This window comes from Antennarius striatus, chromosome 18, assembly GCF_040054535.1.
Source record: "Antennarius striatus isolate MH-2024 chromosome 18, ASM4005453v1, whole genome shotgun sequence".
Taxonomy (NCBI): domain Eukaryota; kingdom Metazoa; phylum Chordata; class Actinopteri; order Lophiiformes; family Antennariidae; genus Antennarius; species Antennarius striatus.
This window is the reverse complement of record NC_090793.1, coordinates 4074431-4088040: the sequence shown is the minus strand read 5'-3', so window position 1 is coordinate 4088040 and position 13610 is coordinate 4074431. Positions and strand designations below refer to the sequence as shown.

At 42.0% G+C, this 13610-nt stretch overlaps 1 protein-coding gene across 5 annotated transcripts in view; it reads left to right on the top strand.

The window, feature by feature from the left end:
• The window catches only part of usp33 (ubiquitin specific peptidase 33), a 29804-nt gene extending 16365 nt beyond the window's left edge, over nucleotides 1–13439 (top strand). For 4 of the 5 annotated variants that reach the window (XM_068341064.1, XM_068341062.1, XM_068341063.1 and 1 more), the window contains 17 exons: nucleotides 1715–1828; nucleotides 2572–2650; nucleotides 5519–5963; nucleotides 6051–6185; nucleotides 6284–6399; nucleotides 7015–7187; nucleotides 7301–7371; nucleotides 7452–7485; nucleotides 7602–7647; nucleotides 7738–7918; nucleotides 8044–8170; nucleotides 8260–8429; nucleotides 9935–10016; nucleotides 10560–10668; nucleotides 11211–11313; nucleotides 11947–12015; nucleotides 12292–13439. In XM_068341064.1, coding sequence (XP_068197165.1) covers nucleotides 1715–1828; nucleotides 2572–2650; nucleotides 5519–5963; nucleotides 6051–6185; nucleotides 6284–6399; nucleotides 7015–7187; nucleotides 7301–7371; nucleotides 7452–7485; nucleotides 7602–7647; nucleotides 7738–7918; nucleotides 8044–8170; nucleotides 8260–8429; nucleotides 9935–10016; nucleotides 10560–10668; nucleotides 11211–11313; nucleotides 11947–12015; nucleotides 12292–12449 — 2212 coding nt within the window. In that variant the 3' untranslated portion in view covers nucleotides 12450–13439. Of the gene's footprint in view, nucleotides 1–1714; nucleotides 1829–2571; nucleotides 2651–5518; nucleotides 5964–6050; nucleotides 6186–6283; nucleotides 6400–7014; nucleotides 7188–7300; nucleotides 7372–7451; nucleotides 7486–7601; nucleotides 7648–7737; nucleotides 7919–8043; nucleotides 8171–8259; nucleotides 8430–9934; nucleotides 10017–10559; nucleotides 10669–11210; nucleotides 11314–11946; nucleotides 12016–12291 lie in introns of those variants that run through there. The other variant, XM_068341066.1, reaches the window with a different exon arrangement.
• The last annotated feature ends 171 nt before the right edge of the window (nucleotides 13440–13610 follow it).

Genomic DNA, 13610 nt, shown 5'->3' with positions numbered 1-13610 from the left:
AAGTCACGATGCGCTCCCTCACAGCGGAAGTGACGCAATAATAGACATCAGGGTGAATCTATATCAGCGCCATTATGATATGGATTATATATGTAACTATACGGCAAGCGACAACATGACAAGCTAACATGATCACACTTATTTATTAAGAAATCATCTCAAATCAATCACCTATACGTCGCGTCCGGAGTGTCCCCTGCCTCACACCCCCAGTCAGCTGCCTCACTCCCCCAGTCAGCTGGTTGATGACTGATTGGGAAATACTGATCTCAGTATTTCCCAACCACTGTGGCACCACTTTACACTTCATTGGTCTAAAAGATGCCATTGTGCTGTAATCTTGATTCTAGTGACGGTCCATTCTATTAGTTTGCAGAAACACACGGAGAAACTGGCATAAAGTTGAAAGAAAGACCCTCAAAGCTGAACTTCCAGCCTTTTCTGAAATTCCAAGAGCAGTCATTGCTAGACAAAGGTGCCTGGTGTGCTGCATTGATTTGCAAATGTAGTTGATAGCTCTGGGCGGGTGGTGGAGGGGCGCATTCAGACTTGTGTATTCTGTCTGCAGCGACGTGCGGTGAGATTCAGGCCCCGTCCACACGATGACGGATTTTTTTTAAAATGCAACTTTTTAAAAAAGCATCAAAAACGATTCGCGTCCACACCACAGCGTTTTCAAAAAAATCTCCGTCCACACGTAAATTCAACAGTGCGTTTTCGGAGATTGCTATAAGCATTCCAAACCATGTGGTGGCAGTATTGAGTCAAATTTTATCCAATAGGAATCCCCTGTGTTTTGTTGTCACAACACATGGGCCCATAAATATGACGTCACAGCGGTTTTCGTTGCAGGCAAGATGTCAGCGTTTTTAAAAAGTTGCGGATACACCGTCCACACGACAACGCAGACCCAGCGTTTTAAAAAAAATCCACCTCATCCAGCGTTTTAAAAAAGTTGCGTTTTCATTTCGGATATCAGCGTTGTCCTGTAGACGGAAGGCGTAAACGCAACAAAAAAGTTGGGTTTTCAAAAAGTTCCGGCATTGTGTGGACGGGGCCTCAGGGCGGTGAGACACCGTCACTAAAGTCAGTTGTAGGTGTAAAACAGCGTCACATTTACCAGTAAATTAGCAGCCTGACATTAAAAAACTAGTTAAAAAATTGGTCAGGACACACAGCAGCAAATAGCTTCACCTCACCTCCCACTGCACTACCGATCGATCGAAACAATATTTATTTAATTAATAAACGAAAAGGAACGTCGGAGCTGAAATATCTGATTGAACTTCAGATCAGGAACTAATGCGCCCTGTTCGAACTGAGTGGACTCGTAATGAATTTAACCAGTTTTAATGTCAGGTTTTTTTAATATGCGTATTGACTTCTTTCTAAGATGGCAAAGTGATCAAGTGATCAGGTTTCCTTGATGAGGCTCAGAATGGCTTCATTGAAATAACAATAGGGCCATTCACAGCTGACTAAAGGTACACAGTCATGAATGTTTTAGCTATTGGACGGATAGCGCAACTACAGCCACCATTTAAAAAAAAATCTATTTTAATTTTTTTTTATTATATTAGCCTTATAATCCGGTGCGCCTTATATATGAAATAAATCCAGTAACTGTTTCTTACCAATCCACAGCTTTATCACTAAATGTTACAGATGTTCAGAATGAGTGGTGATATCTTGCTCTTTTTTTCCCCCACTGTAGCCCACCCTTAACACAGTTTTTTCTGGAATGCGGCAGCATGGTGAGGACAGACAAGAAGCCCGCACTCTGCAAAAGCTACCAGAAACTTGTGTCAGACCTGTGGCACAAGAATAGGTAGGTGTGACCTTTTTTACGCCCCTCTCATATAAATGACGATGAGGAAGTGATCGTTTTTTTTGTTGTGAGTTCTTTACCATTTTTTTCTGTCCAATGCAACCAGGCTATTCATATTGGCTTCACTAGTCCTAAGACACATTCTAATTGATATGCGCCTGTACCTTTTGATATGACTGATTGCTCTGCTTTTATTTAATGTATGTTTCCTGGGAAACAAGTTTTTTATGTAGCTCTTAAACATTGTCTTGTTTTGCATGGAGCATATCTAGCAAGTGATAACTTAAGTACAAAGATCAGGAGTTTTACCCTTTTGTTATTAACATTCATTTTATTTATTTTTTTGTAAATGTGATTTGAGTTAGTTGCTGAGTCATGTTATTGAATCTTGTTTTAATTTCAGTGTACATCACACAAGTACCTCTTTTAAAGATGTTTTGTAATTGGTTCAGTTTGTTTTTCTAGAATAATCACAGAAAACCTAATGAAGAAATAAACAAACATTTCACCAAATATAAACCATAGAATATGTGAGAGGTGATTATGTTTTGTGGATTAAGGCGTTTTTTTAAGGATTCTTTGCGATCATTTTGGTTCATAATTTTAAAACTATGCAAAAAAGATACAGCTCCTCCATAAACATATCCAAATGTTACAGCATTGCTCAAGGTTTCTGCTCTCAGACCGCTCTTGTTAAAATATTATAATTCTTGTTGAACAGGCTGTGTGTTGTCACTTTGCAGATCCTCCTACTTGGTTCCAACCAACCTGTTCCAGGGAATCAAAGCCATAAACCCCATGTTTAGGGGCTATTCTCAGCAGGTGAGCCAGTGCAAATGGTGACATTAATGTGCAACAAAAGTGCATGCATACTAATTCATTGTATAAAAATAACATGGGAACTCTTTCCCCACTGTTAGAGACATCTTCAGGATCATCCTCATTAATATGCTGAAAGAAAATCAGCTGTAGTAGGGTCGAATAGTACAGATTTAACTTCTAGGCATCTCTACCTCTCGCACTTCCTCAAGTGGACTTTGAGATCAGCTGCAAGATCGTCAGCTGGTCTCACTGTTTATTGATGCTTCACCCCCAAAACGGGGGAGGGGAGCAGTGTTTTTTGTGGAGATGTCTCCCCACATCTCCCCCTGCAACTGACCTTAATGGGGTGTTGAGCCCCAACTGTTGTCCCTCCTTTGTAATCATACCCAGAAACTTGCTTAAACAGCCTCCTCCGCCAGCTCCTTGAAGGAGGCGCTTCATTGCAGACCTCCCTACATCCATCCTCCACAGGTGAATGGTCACGCACCAGCCTTCACCTCTGCACTCCTCTTCCAGTTCACTGTAAATTCAACCTCTCTTGAACTCAGGCTGCTGTTATTCTGTCCTCCCAATGCACGATTACTTTGATAGAAAGGGCTTTCTTGGCAGCTGTGGACCACATCACAACATCTGGCCAGAGTTGTCTGTGTGACCTCAGCTGGAAAGACCAGCTGCTTTTGACCAGGTTGACTCGCAATTCCCATCTCTTTCCAGGGGTAAGCAGAAGTTCTGACCTTCTCGCTACTGTCTTCTGTCCCACCTCTCCTGGCTTGATGAAGGCAATTTGGTTTGGCCAATGGAGATCTGAGGAGTTGTTTGTCTTGACTCTGCAAGGAGTCAGTTTGGTCCACTTTGTCCTGGGCCCTCCACTTCTGCCCAGTACGAAGAGTCACAGCTGCACCCGTCGCTGCTTCACCTCTGGACTCCCACAGCTTGAGTACGAGTCTTCTGCCCATATTAAGCAGATGTACTTCCGAGGAAGCTGCAGACTGTTCTGAGAAACAGTGGGGGAGGCCCAACCATTTCCTGATGTAACTGTTGGAGATAAAGTCCGTCCATCCATCCATCCATCCGTTTCACAGAGTTTGCTGGAGTCTATCCCAGCCGACTACAGGCAAAGGCGTGGGTACGTTTTGGATGTGTTTCCAGCGCATCATGGCCATGGAACATGCAATTTAGCCTACTGTTAGCGGTCACATCACATGTTGGAACAGCGTGAAATGTTAACACCGCACCTTCAGTTTCCTAGTAAGTAGACTGTTGATCCTTGCAAGCCCCTCTTTCAGCAATTTCTGAACTGTTCTCCCCACATGCCTGTCCAATAGCTCTAATGTATACTCATTCCCTTCGAATGGGCTGCTCTACCAGGAGTGTTATCTCCTCTTCTCCAACTGTGAACACAGTCTTACCATCCCTCAGCCCTTTTCTTATCAACAGGCTCCTGTACTTAACAAGTTTGATCTTCATCTTTGCCCAGCCTGTTAATTAATTGAAGTGGTTGGGTCGTGCTGTACATGGGGCTGTTTGAAGGATACTTGTCACATCATCCATATGTATCTTCCTCCTGGTGGTGATTTCAGGCCCCTGGCCATTTGCCTTGCTCCAATGACCAGTAGTTTGAATGCCACAACAAAGAAAATCAGTGTTATGTAGAGCAGTCCATGGTGATTCTGACTTCTCACCGCTGCTATCCTGTCATATAGTCAACTGCAGAGAAGCACATGTGCAGGTTGTTAAAGTACTTGGCTATGATGGTACTGACACACACAGGCATATAGAAGACTTTCAAAACAAATTTTGTGGGACTGAGCAATAGGCATTTGCAAGATTGAGCCATACCATGTGTTGGCCATCCTCTCCTTTTGGTACGCTGTATCTGTTCCCAGATCACAGATACATACTCAATATACTGCAGAAAACCTGAAATCCAAGCTTTTTGACAACTTGTGTTAACGTAGCTATTGCTGCTGAGGAAGCTGGTCATCCTTCTTGCCAGAGAAGAAGACTTTCTCCTCTATTGACCTGAACTGGCTGATGTCAATGAAGTTTTGCTCCTTTGGGATGAAGACAGCAACAGGCTCTTGCCACTCTGCTGGAATTTTTACCCTGTTCCATATCAAGCTGCACTTGTTCCTAAAATTACAGTAGCTTCAACTGTAATTATTCAACCAAATATACTGAATTCTGAAACACTAAACACACAAAAGAACACGTCCAAGCTTAAGGTAAACCGTTTTTTCTAAATTTCAGGTAGTGTTTGAAAGAAAAGGTTTATTACACAAGTCTTCTTTTAACAGAGCATGTCTTGTCTTGGGTCGTTATCCGTAAATAAGGGATTTATAAGCCTCGATGGTGCAATGATAAAAAGGCTTGTTTCCTCTTGGCTTGCCAGTGTTTGTTCAGAGTAATTAAATGAGGAACATTCATTTGTCACACCAGACTGGGTTGCACAGGCTTGGATTTCACATTGCAATGAATGTAGTTAGTGTTCCAGGTCCTGGATGAGTTCATTTGACTTGAGATGGAAATTGGGTATTTGAGGCTCATTAAGTTTAATTAGACATTCATGACCATTTGGTTTCAGAACTTTGTGATGCAGAATTGGGATTAACAAGAACGTGAAGTGTTTGTTTGTAAATTGGAGCAAGAAATGGCTTTGAGAAAACTTGGCTGCGTCTATCACTCTTGTTAGAATTTGGGAAGAGTTTTGGCCAAGTTCAAACGCAATTATTTTTGGACAGAGGAAATGTGTGTTGTTGTTTTTTTCTAACATACCAGTTTGACCAAAATAGCTGCAAACTCTCCCAGCTGGAAGTAATTTGCTACCTCATCTGGCATTTCTTGTTATTATCTTCTGTTTGCGTCCAGGACTCCCAGGAGTTTTTGCGTTGCCTAATGGATCAACTTCATGAGGAGCTGAAAGAGCCGCTGCCTGAGCCCTACAACCAGTCCAGCAGCATCACTGTGGAAGACAGCCCAGAAGAGGACAATCACAGCCAGTCAGACAATGACTTCCAGTCATGTGAGTCCTGCGGCAGCAGTGAGCCGGCCGATAATGAGCTCCAGGTTGGAAACATGCAGATCGATGACATCAATGAGGCCGAGATGCTGATCCCTGGGCAAGATGAGATCCAGGCCAACAGAGAGTGGCAGAAGGAGAAGAAAATGATTAATGACTTTTACTGCTCTGGAGGGAATGGTGTTATTGGTGGAAGCACTGGAGTGGACAATGACAAAGATGTTGACACCACCGCTGAAACCACCCCCATCATCAGCAGCCAGGGAGCCATCAAGGTTCAAGGCAGGACATCAGGTAATATGGAGAAGTAGAGACGTGATATTTATTTCTTGGCAGGTAGTCATTGTCAGAGTGACACTGATGTTGTACCTGTCTTTTCAGATTCCTTCCCAGATATCCAAATATCTACAAGACCCCTGAGTCCAGTCCCGGCAGAGGGGCTCATTCCCAGAATGTCCAGCAGCCCACCCAAAGCTGCCACTGGCTGGTCAAGCTTGAACCCTGTCCACAAGAAAGGTGCTGCTGTACAATAAGCTGCACAAGAGTCCAGTTTCAAACTTTTCTAACAAGTTGTTTAGCAGTCTTCACACATTTCTTCCTCTCTGACTTTTTAGTAGTGGCATCATTCTCTCCACCAAAAAACAAGCGTCAGAAGAAATACCGCAGTGTCATTTCAGATGTATTCGATGGGACCATTGTCAGCTCAGTTCAGTGCCTCACCTGTGATCGGGTTAGTGTGGATTTCTTTTCCTTTGTATTTTGTTGAGAGGGTCAGTTGGATGGTTGCAGGGGCAAAAGTTCAAGCTTTAGGCCTATTCCTGAGTCCTCTTTTTAACGTTACTTCAAGTTTTCAAGTACAGCATTTTCCGCACTATAAGGCACACCTAAAAGCCTTTGATTTTCTCAAAAACCGACACTGCGCCTTATAATCCAGTGGGCCTTCTTGGTGAAAAAAGCTTTGAAATAGGCCATTCATTGAAGTTGCACCTTATAACCAGATGCACCTTATAATCCAGTGCATCTTATATATGAAAAAAGTTTAAAATATGCCATTCATTGAAGGTGTGCCTTATAGTCCAGTGCGTCTTATAGTGGGGAAAATACTGTACTTCTGTTTTTGACTTGTTAGAGTCAAGTGGTAGTGCTTAGCAAGGGTGGAAATGGGGGTTGGTGTAAAAAATTTCAAGTTGTTTAGAAAACTGGTGTGTCTTAATGTCCCTTTACAGTGTGCAGTTTTTCTTTTAAATGTATCTTGTATTGACTAATTTTCAGTGAAGAGAGGAAACCATGAAAGAAATTGAATTATGAGCATGGACGAATCCTTACTGTCATTTATTTCTGTCAGGTGTCGGTGACCCTAGAGAACTTCCAAGATCTGTCGTTGCCCATCCCAGGGAAGGAGGACTTGGCAAAGCTACACTCCTCCACCCACCAGAATTCCCTTATTAAAGCCGGTTCCTGCGGGGAAGCTTATGCACCACAGGGCTGGATTGCCTTTGTCATGGAATATATCAAGAGGTGTGAGAGTCGTGTGTGAACTGTGGTTATTTAGCCCAAACAGTGGCTTTATATGTTGCCCTTTTTGGCTTCAAGTTCATTGAGACCTGGCTTTTGTTGGTTTCTATTGTCAGTTGGTTCTGGGGTCCAGTGGTAACACTACAGGACTGTCTTGCAGCTTTCTTTGCTAGAGATGAATTAAAGGGTAAGTAAATTAGTCTGAAACTGATCTAACAGCAACAGAATGAATCTTGACTTCTCCATAACTGTGGGTTTATTATTTAGGAGACAACATGTACAGCTGTGAAAAGTGCAAGAAGTGAGTAACAAATCATGACATTGCTGAAACCCTCACTGCACAAACCATATTTTCACACAAACGAAATCAACAGAAGTGAAACGATTCTACATCTTGTCCGTCTTTTCTTTTTTTAGATTGCGAAATGGAGTAAAATTTTGTAAAGTGCAAAGTTTGCCGGAGGTATACAATGAACTCATGTCACAAGAGTCCAAAATATAGTGTCTCACACACCAGATTTGTAGAACATTGTGTATTTTCCCTCCACTCCAGATTTTGTGTATCCACTTGAAGCGCTTCAGACACGAACTGATGTTCTCTACGAAGATAAGCACTCACGTCTCGTTCCCCCTCGAGGGTCTGGACCTGCAGCCTTTTTTGGCCAAAGACAGCTCCACACAGACCTCCAACTATGACCTGCTGTCAGTCATCTGTCATCATGGCACTGCCAGCAGTGAGTGTACAGCTCTGTCTTCCCTTGGCACTCATGAGTGTCCTGTATTCATTAGCCTGTAGAAATTCCCACATACTTTATAGGGTTATGACTGCCATTCTAATGCATTCCCCCATTTGATCTAGGTGGCCATTATATAGCCTATTGCAGGAATGACGTGAACAACCTATGGTATGAATTTGATGACCAGAGTGTGACAGAAGTGTCTGAATCTTGTGTCCAGAATGCTGAGGCTTATGTGCTCTTTTACAAGTAAGCCACAGCATTACTTCACCATTCGTAAGCGAAAATCTTGCACTTGACTACTCCACTGATTAATAAATGGTGTTTTTCTGTTACAGAAAGAGCAACGAGGATGCTCTGAAAGAACGGATGAGGGTGTCTAGTTTATTCAACATGATGGAACCCAGCCTTCTACAGTTCTACATCTCACGCCAGTGGCTTAACAAGTTCAAGACCTTTGCTGAGCCAGGGCCCATTTCCAACAAAGACTTCCTGTGCTCACATGGAGGTGTGTGTGACTGCTTCATCGTTGGATGGAAATCATTCACACGCCAAAGTGCTCCAGAACAGGAATCACTTTACCTTCCCTGTTGAGGAACACTGTGTTATGCCGCCTTTAAACCAGTTTTTTGCTTTCATCCCTGCTTTGGGTGTTGAGCTTTGACAAGTTATTCCCTCCATGATTTAGAAGAGGGTTTCACTCTCTTTGTGCACACGATCCTCCTCTCTCATTTTGTCAGACGAGACAATGACTCTAAAATGGTCTGTGCTAATCAAGCTCTTTTCTTTTCAACTCTCTACTGAGAGCACTGGAAATAATGAAACTGAAAAAAATATGGGAGCGAATGAGCATTGTCAGCTTCGAGTTATGCCAGAGAATCAGTCCTTTTCAACAATATTAATGACTCACCGGTTGCTAGTACATAATGTCAGGTCAATAAGTAGAGATAGTACCAGTGGAGCAAAACCATGACTGTCACAAGACCACCTGCATTATTTTTAATTTTCAAAGTCCTTTTCTGGTGGAGTAAATTGTTTCTTTGCACCTACACACTTATGCTCGCAGGCCTCTGCTTGGTTTTAGAACAAATCTTTTCCTTATGCCTCCACACTAGTGATAACTGTGGCCAGAAACGTTTTCTCAGGAACGCCTGGAGGGAATTTTATTACATTTGGCTCAAACGTCTGTTTTGATGCGTGCACAACCTGATCAGAATGTGATGAAAGGTCAAGGTCACTTCTGCCTGATAAAACCAAAACACAATTTTGCTATAACAAAATAATTTTTACCTTTATTTCATACATTCTAACCAATACTTAATGGTATAAAGTGAATGATGATATGTTATGTGCAAAAGAACAGGTTATTGACTATTCTTCAACATTGTACCTCAGTAACAGACAGGATCATTGCAACCATATTTGTTATTTAGACTCATGCTGCATTTTTAATACTTTTTTTTTTTACTGTACAAATCCCTATAGGGAAATTCTACTCTAGCACACAGTTAGTCAATCTTCATGTATATATAGTGTGTACAGGCCCGTAGTACACACACACACAAGGGGTCTATAGGCGTGTAGTTGAAGGGATGTTATAGTGGCTGGCAGCTCCTTAGTGGTGCACCCCAAAGAGCAGCTTATAAAGGGGACGGCTCCTTGCTAAAGGGCGCCTCAGCATTGCTCGGGAGGTGAGCTTACACCTCTCACTGTCAGCTCACACTCTGAAGTGACTGGACAGGAGCGGGAATCGAACTGCTGATCCTGCGATCATTGGACGACCCGCTCCACCGCTGAGTCACTGCCACCCATTTTATCACCAACCACATAATTTTAGCAGTAATTCTGCTTAGTTCTTAAAATATAAGGGTTTACATTTTTGCATATGCGCTCTGATTTTGCACATATTTCACCACTGATTTTTTAGTATATATTATGTGAGCAGTCTCTACGTATAGCCTTCCTTTAAAATGTGATACTGTTAATGAAATATTTTCCTATGTGTTTCATTAGGTGTGCCACCCAACAAAGCAACCTTCATTGATGACCTGGTGGTGATGCTGCCACAGAACGTTTGGGATCATCTTTACAGCAGGTACTTACAGAAAACAGACTGACTTTGAAGATGACTTTATACATTTCTTTGTCTTTGTCTGGGGATTGGGTCGTCGAGCACCATGCTGACGACTGCCACACTGCATCCATCCATTACGGTTTCCTCGACGGGTGGTGAATCCACCGGAGGTTGGGTCCACGTCGTCCTTTAGGGCTGAGCTAAGCCAAGCCCCTTGGGCAGAGGCCCGGCCACCAGGCGCTCGAATACAAGCCCCAACCCAGGGCTTGGCTCCAGTGTGGTGTCCTGGTTGCGCCATGCGGGGCGACTTCATGGTCCTTGATATTTTTCTTGCCATGGGGGTTTGTTATTGCTCTTAGTCTGACCGGTCACCCAGGGCCTGTTTGTCAAGGGGAGCATAAAGCCCCTGATAGCATCGCTCCTGGGATCATTCAGGCACTCAAACTCCCCCAACACGATTAGGTGATAGTTTTCAGGGGAGAACTGTTGAGTGCAATTTGAGACAGTTATAGTGCAATTTACAGAATTAATTTAGAATTTAATCTGAGTTTGTGTGTACTGCAGGTACGGAGGGGGACCTGCTGTCAACCACCTGTATGTTTGCCATACGTGCCAGATTGAGATAGAAAGACTAGAGAAACGGCGCAAGTCAGAACTGGACACATTTGTCAGGGTAAGTTTGAAGCATGTGTTTGCCAGCAAGACCCACGAAATGCAAGGAGATGCAAGTAAAAGCTGATATTAATAATAACGCAGTCTGTTGGCGACCCTCCGTGCAGGCTCTATTGAACTGGCTGGATAGGCTTTGTTTGTTGGTGCTTTTTATCCCAACAGGAGATAAGGTGTGAGCCTGATGAAAGCCTCATCATTAATACACTGGGACAAATGTAGCTGTTACGGCTGCTCTCCCAATTCACTCACACTGTGTGCGTGTGTGCATGCAAGAAAGTGCTTCAGTAGCATAAGAAGAACAGTGATTGTGCCATTTCCAAGGAAGATAAAATTGGTGCAGTGTGTTGCTAAGACCGTCTTTGAATTGTCTTCTAATTGAAACTTCCGGAGAGAATTGCATTGGAGGTGTTATCTCCTTTCCCCTTAATCCTTTCATCATCACTTAATTTTTGGCTTCCCCCCCTTCCTGTTTTTTTCCCTCCCTCTTGTCTCTCCTGCTCACTCCTCCCCCATCTCTACTCCTCTCCTCCCTCTATTCTGTAGCTGAACAAGGCGTTTCAGGAGGAGGAGTCTCCAGTGGTCATATACTGCATCAGCATGCAGTGGTTCCGTGAGTGGGAGGGCTTCGTCAAAGGAAAAGACAATGGTAATTGGACAGAAGTCTTGCCTTTCCATAACCCAGTCTTGATTAAATGTCTAATTAATGCTAAGAATTCCTGATACCCGTTTTGATCCTGTTGTTGATGTTACTGTCTCTCCAAAAAAATGATCTGCATCAAGTCCATACTTTTTATCAGTGAGATGGTAAATGGCAAATGAATTGTTTTGTGGAATATTGAGATTCTTCTGCTCATGCTAAAAAAAAAATCCCAAAAACAGTGAAGCCCAATTTCTTCTCTTGAATTATCTTCAAAGCATAAACTTTAGTCCCCTGAGTCAACTTTCCCTTCTGCTACAGCAAAACAAAGTGTCAAAGTATTTCAATTTCTTGCTCTTTTTTTTTTTTGCTTCCCTTGCTTTGTATTGTTCTATTTATAATCTCTTATATCTGGCACTGCTATAGACGTCGTCTTTGTCCCTGGCTTCGGTTCTTGTTAGTATTTGCATTCTCTTGACAGCAAGTGGGAGCAAAAATGACATTTCTCACAAACATTTGACATTATAATGCATTTACTCTTTGAAACAATTGGCTTTGAGAATATGTCTCTGAATTATAAATGTGCCTGTTACTGCTGTTTGTAACCATGACAACTAATTGTTCCCCTTTTTCCTCCTCAAGAGCCACCTGGATCCATTGATAATTCCAAGATTACAGTAAACAAGAACAGCCTTTTAACAATCAAACAAGGTACTACGCCTGTTATTGTTGCTGTGATATTGCATTAATATTGGTCTAGTGTTATCCTGTAAAAAATGGTTTACATCAGTTACTAGAAGTATTAAACAAGCAAACAATAAAAACATGAAATTGATTCAACCAGAAAAGGTAAAATCCTGGAAAGGATAAAAATCTGTTCAGTTAAATTAACACACAGAGTAATTCACAGCCTCTGACTTGCTGTTTTATCTTGAAAAATGAAGATATGGAATCAGTGACAACCAAGTGTGTGTGTTTGCCCTGCAGGTGCTGACTCGGGTCAGATCTCTGAAGACACATGGAAGTTCCTCCAGTCCATCTATGGCGGTGGTCCAATCGTGACAGTTCGGCCAAACATTAGCCACCAAGAAGTGGAATTATCCCAGTCGGAGGAGAAGATTGAGATGGAAACACGTTCTGTTTAATGAAGCCCTTGGCAGAAAAACCCAATCATCGTCTGTTATTTTGCACTTGTTTTTCCAAAAGCAACTACGCGAAGGATCTCATCTTTACCACTACATGTTGACCTTTGAAAGTTGACAGGCCATTAATATGTCTGAGGTTTGTCATGTTGTATAAATCTCTATAAAGAACTCTTAAATTTGTATTCGCACTGTAGTATCCATGTGTCAGGTTGTTTTTAGAACCAAACATTTAATTAACGTGCAGCTAACACGTCTCTGTCCTTTTTTTTTCATGACCAAACGCACACATGCTGTACTGTATGTCCATGTGTCATGTATTGCTGATATTGAAGAATCACAATACATCTTGCTGTAGATATCTCACATTTTTTCTTTTTTATAAGCATGCTCATCACTGAATGGTAAGGACAGCAATGTGACTTCAAAGGGTGACACAGGGTTTTGAAGGGACTAATTACTGGGTAGTCTCAGGAATGAATTCTGTGTTTTGCACTGTTATATAAATGTACAAATTGGCATGCTCACGCAGACGTCTGGTTTGTATTTGAATGTACCAGTACTGATAGTACTGTATTTTGGTCGAGATTCAGCACTTGATTATTTATCACAGAAGGGAATGATTTAATGTTAATTTTTTTTGTAGAAAACATGTCGCAGGTAGAATGTTATAAATGCATGCATTAACACTCAGTCCCAATTTAACTGCACATGTACCTTCATGTAAATGCAAAGCTGCACATAGAATGCATGTGCAAATCTTGATTTTGAATCAGATCAAAAATCAAGAGCAGTTGTACAACTACAGAAAGCATACTGAAATACTAAAGCAGAATCCTGATCAGCAGTCCAGATAAAGTCATTATTTTTTTATGAATGGGCGTAGTGTAGCTTAATGTATTGGTTGATATTTGGTAAACAAAATGATGTACTGTAAAATTTTGCACTTACCCATCCTAACTTTGCTGGCTGACACTATTAAACTTGATGAAAACACGTTTAGCGCTGTGGTCGTGGTGATTTTGTCACCCTTACATTATCATTAAATAAAATAATAAACAAAAGGTAAGTGAATTGGAATATTTTATCTTAGTTATTTATCCACCATAACGACGTGTCAACTGCAGTTATCACTTAGAAGAGATGTCCCTGATTGCACTACGG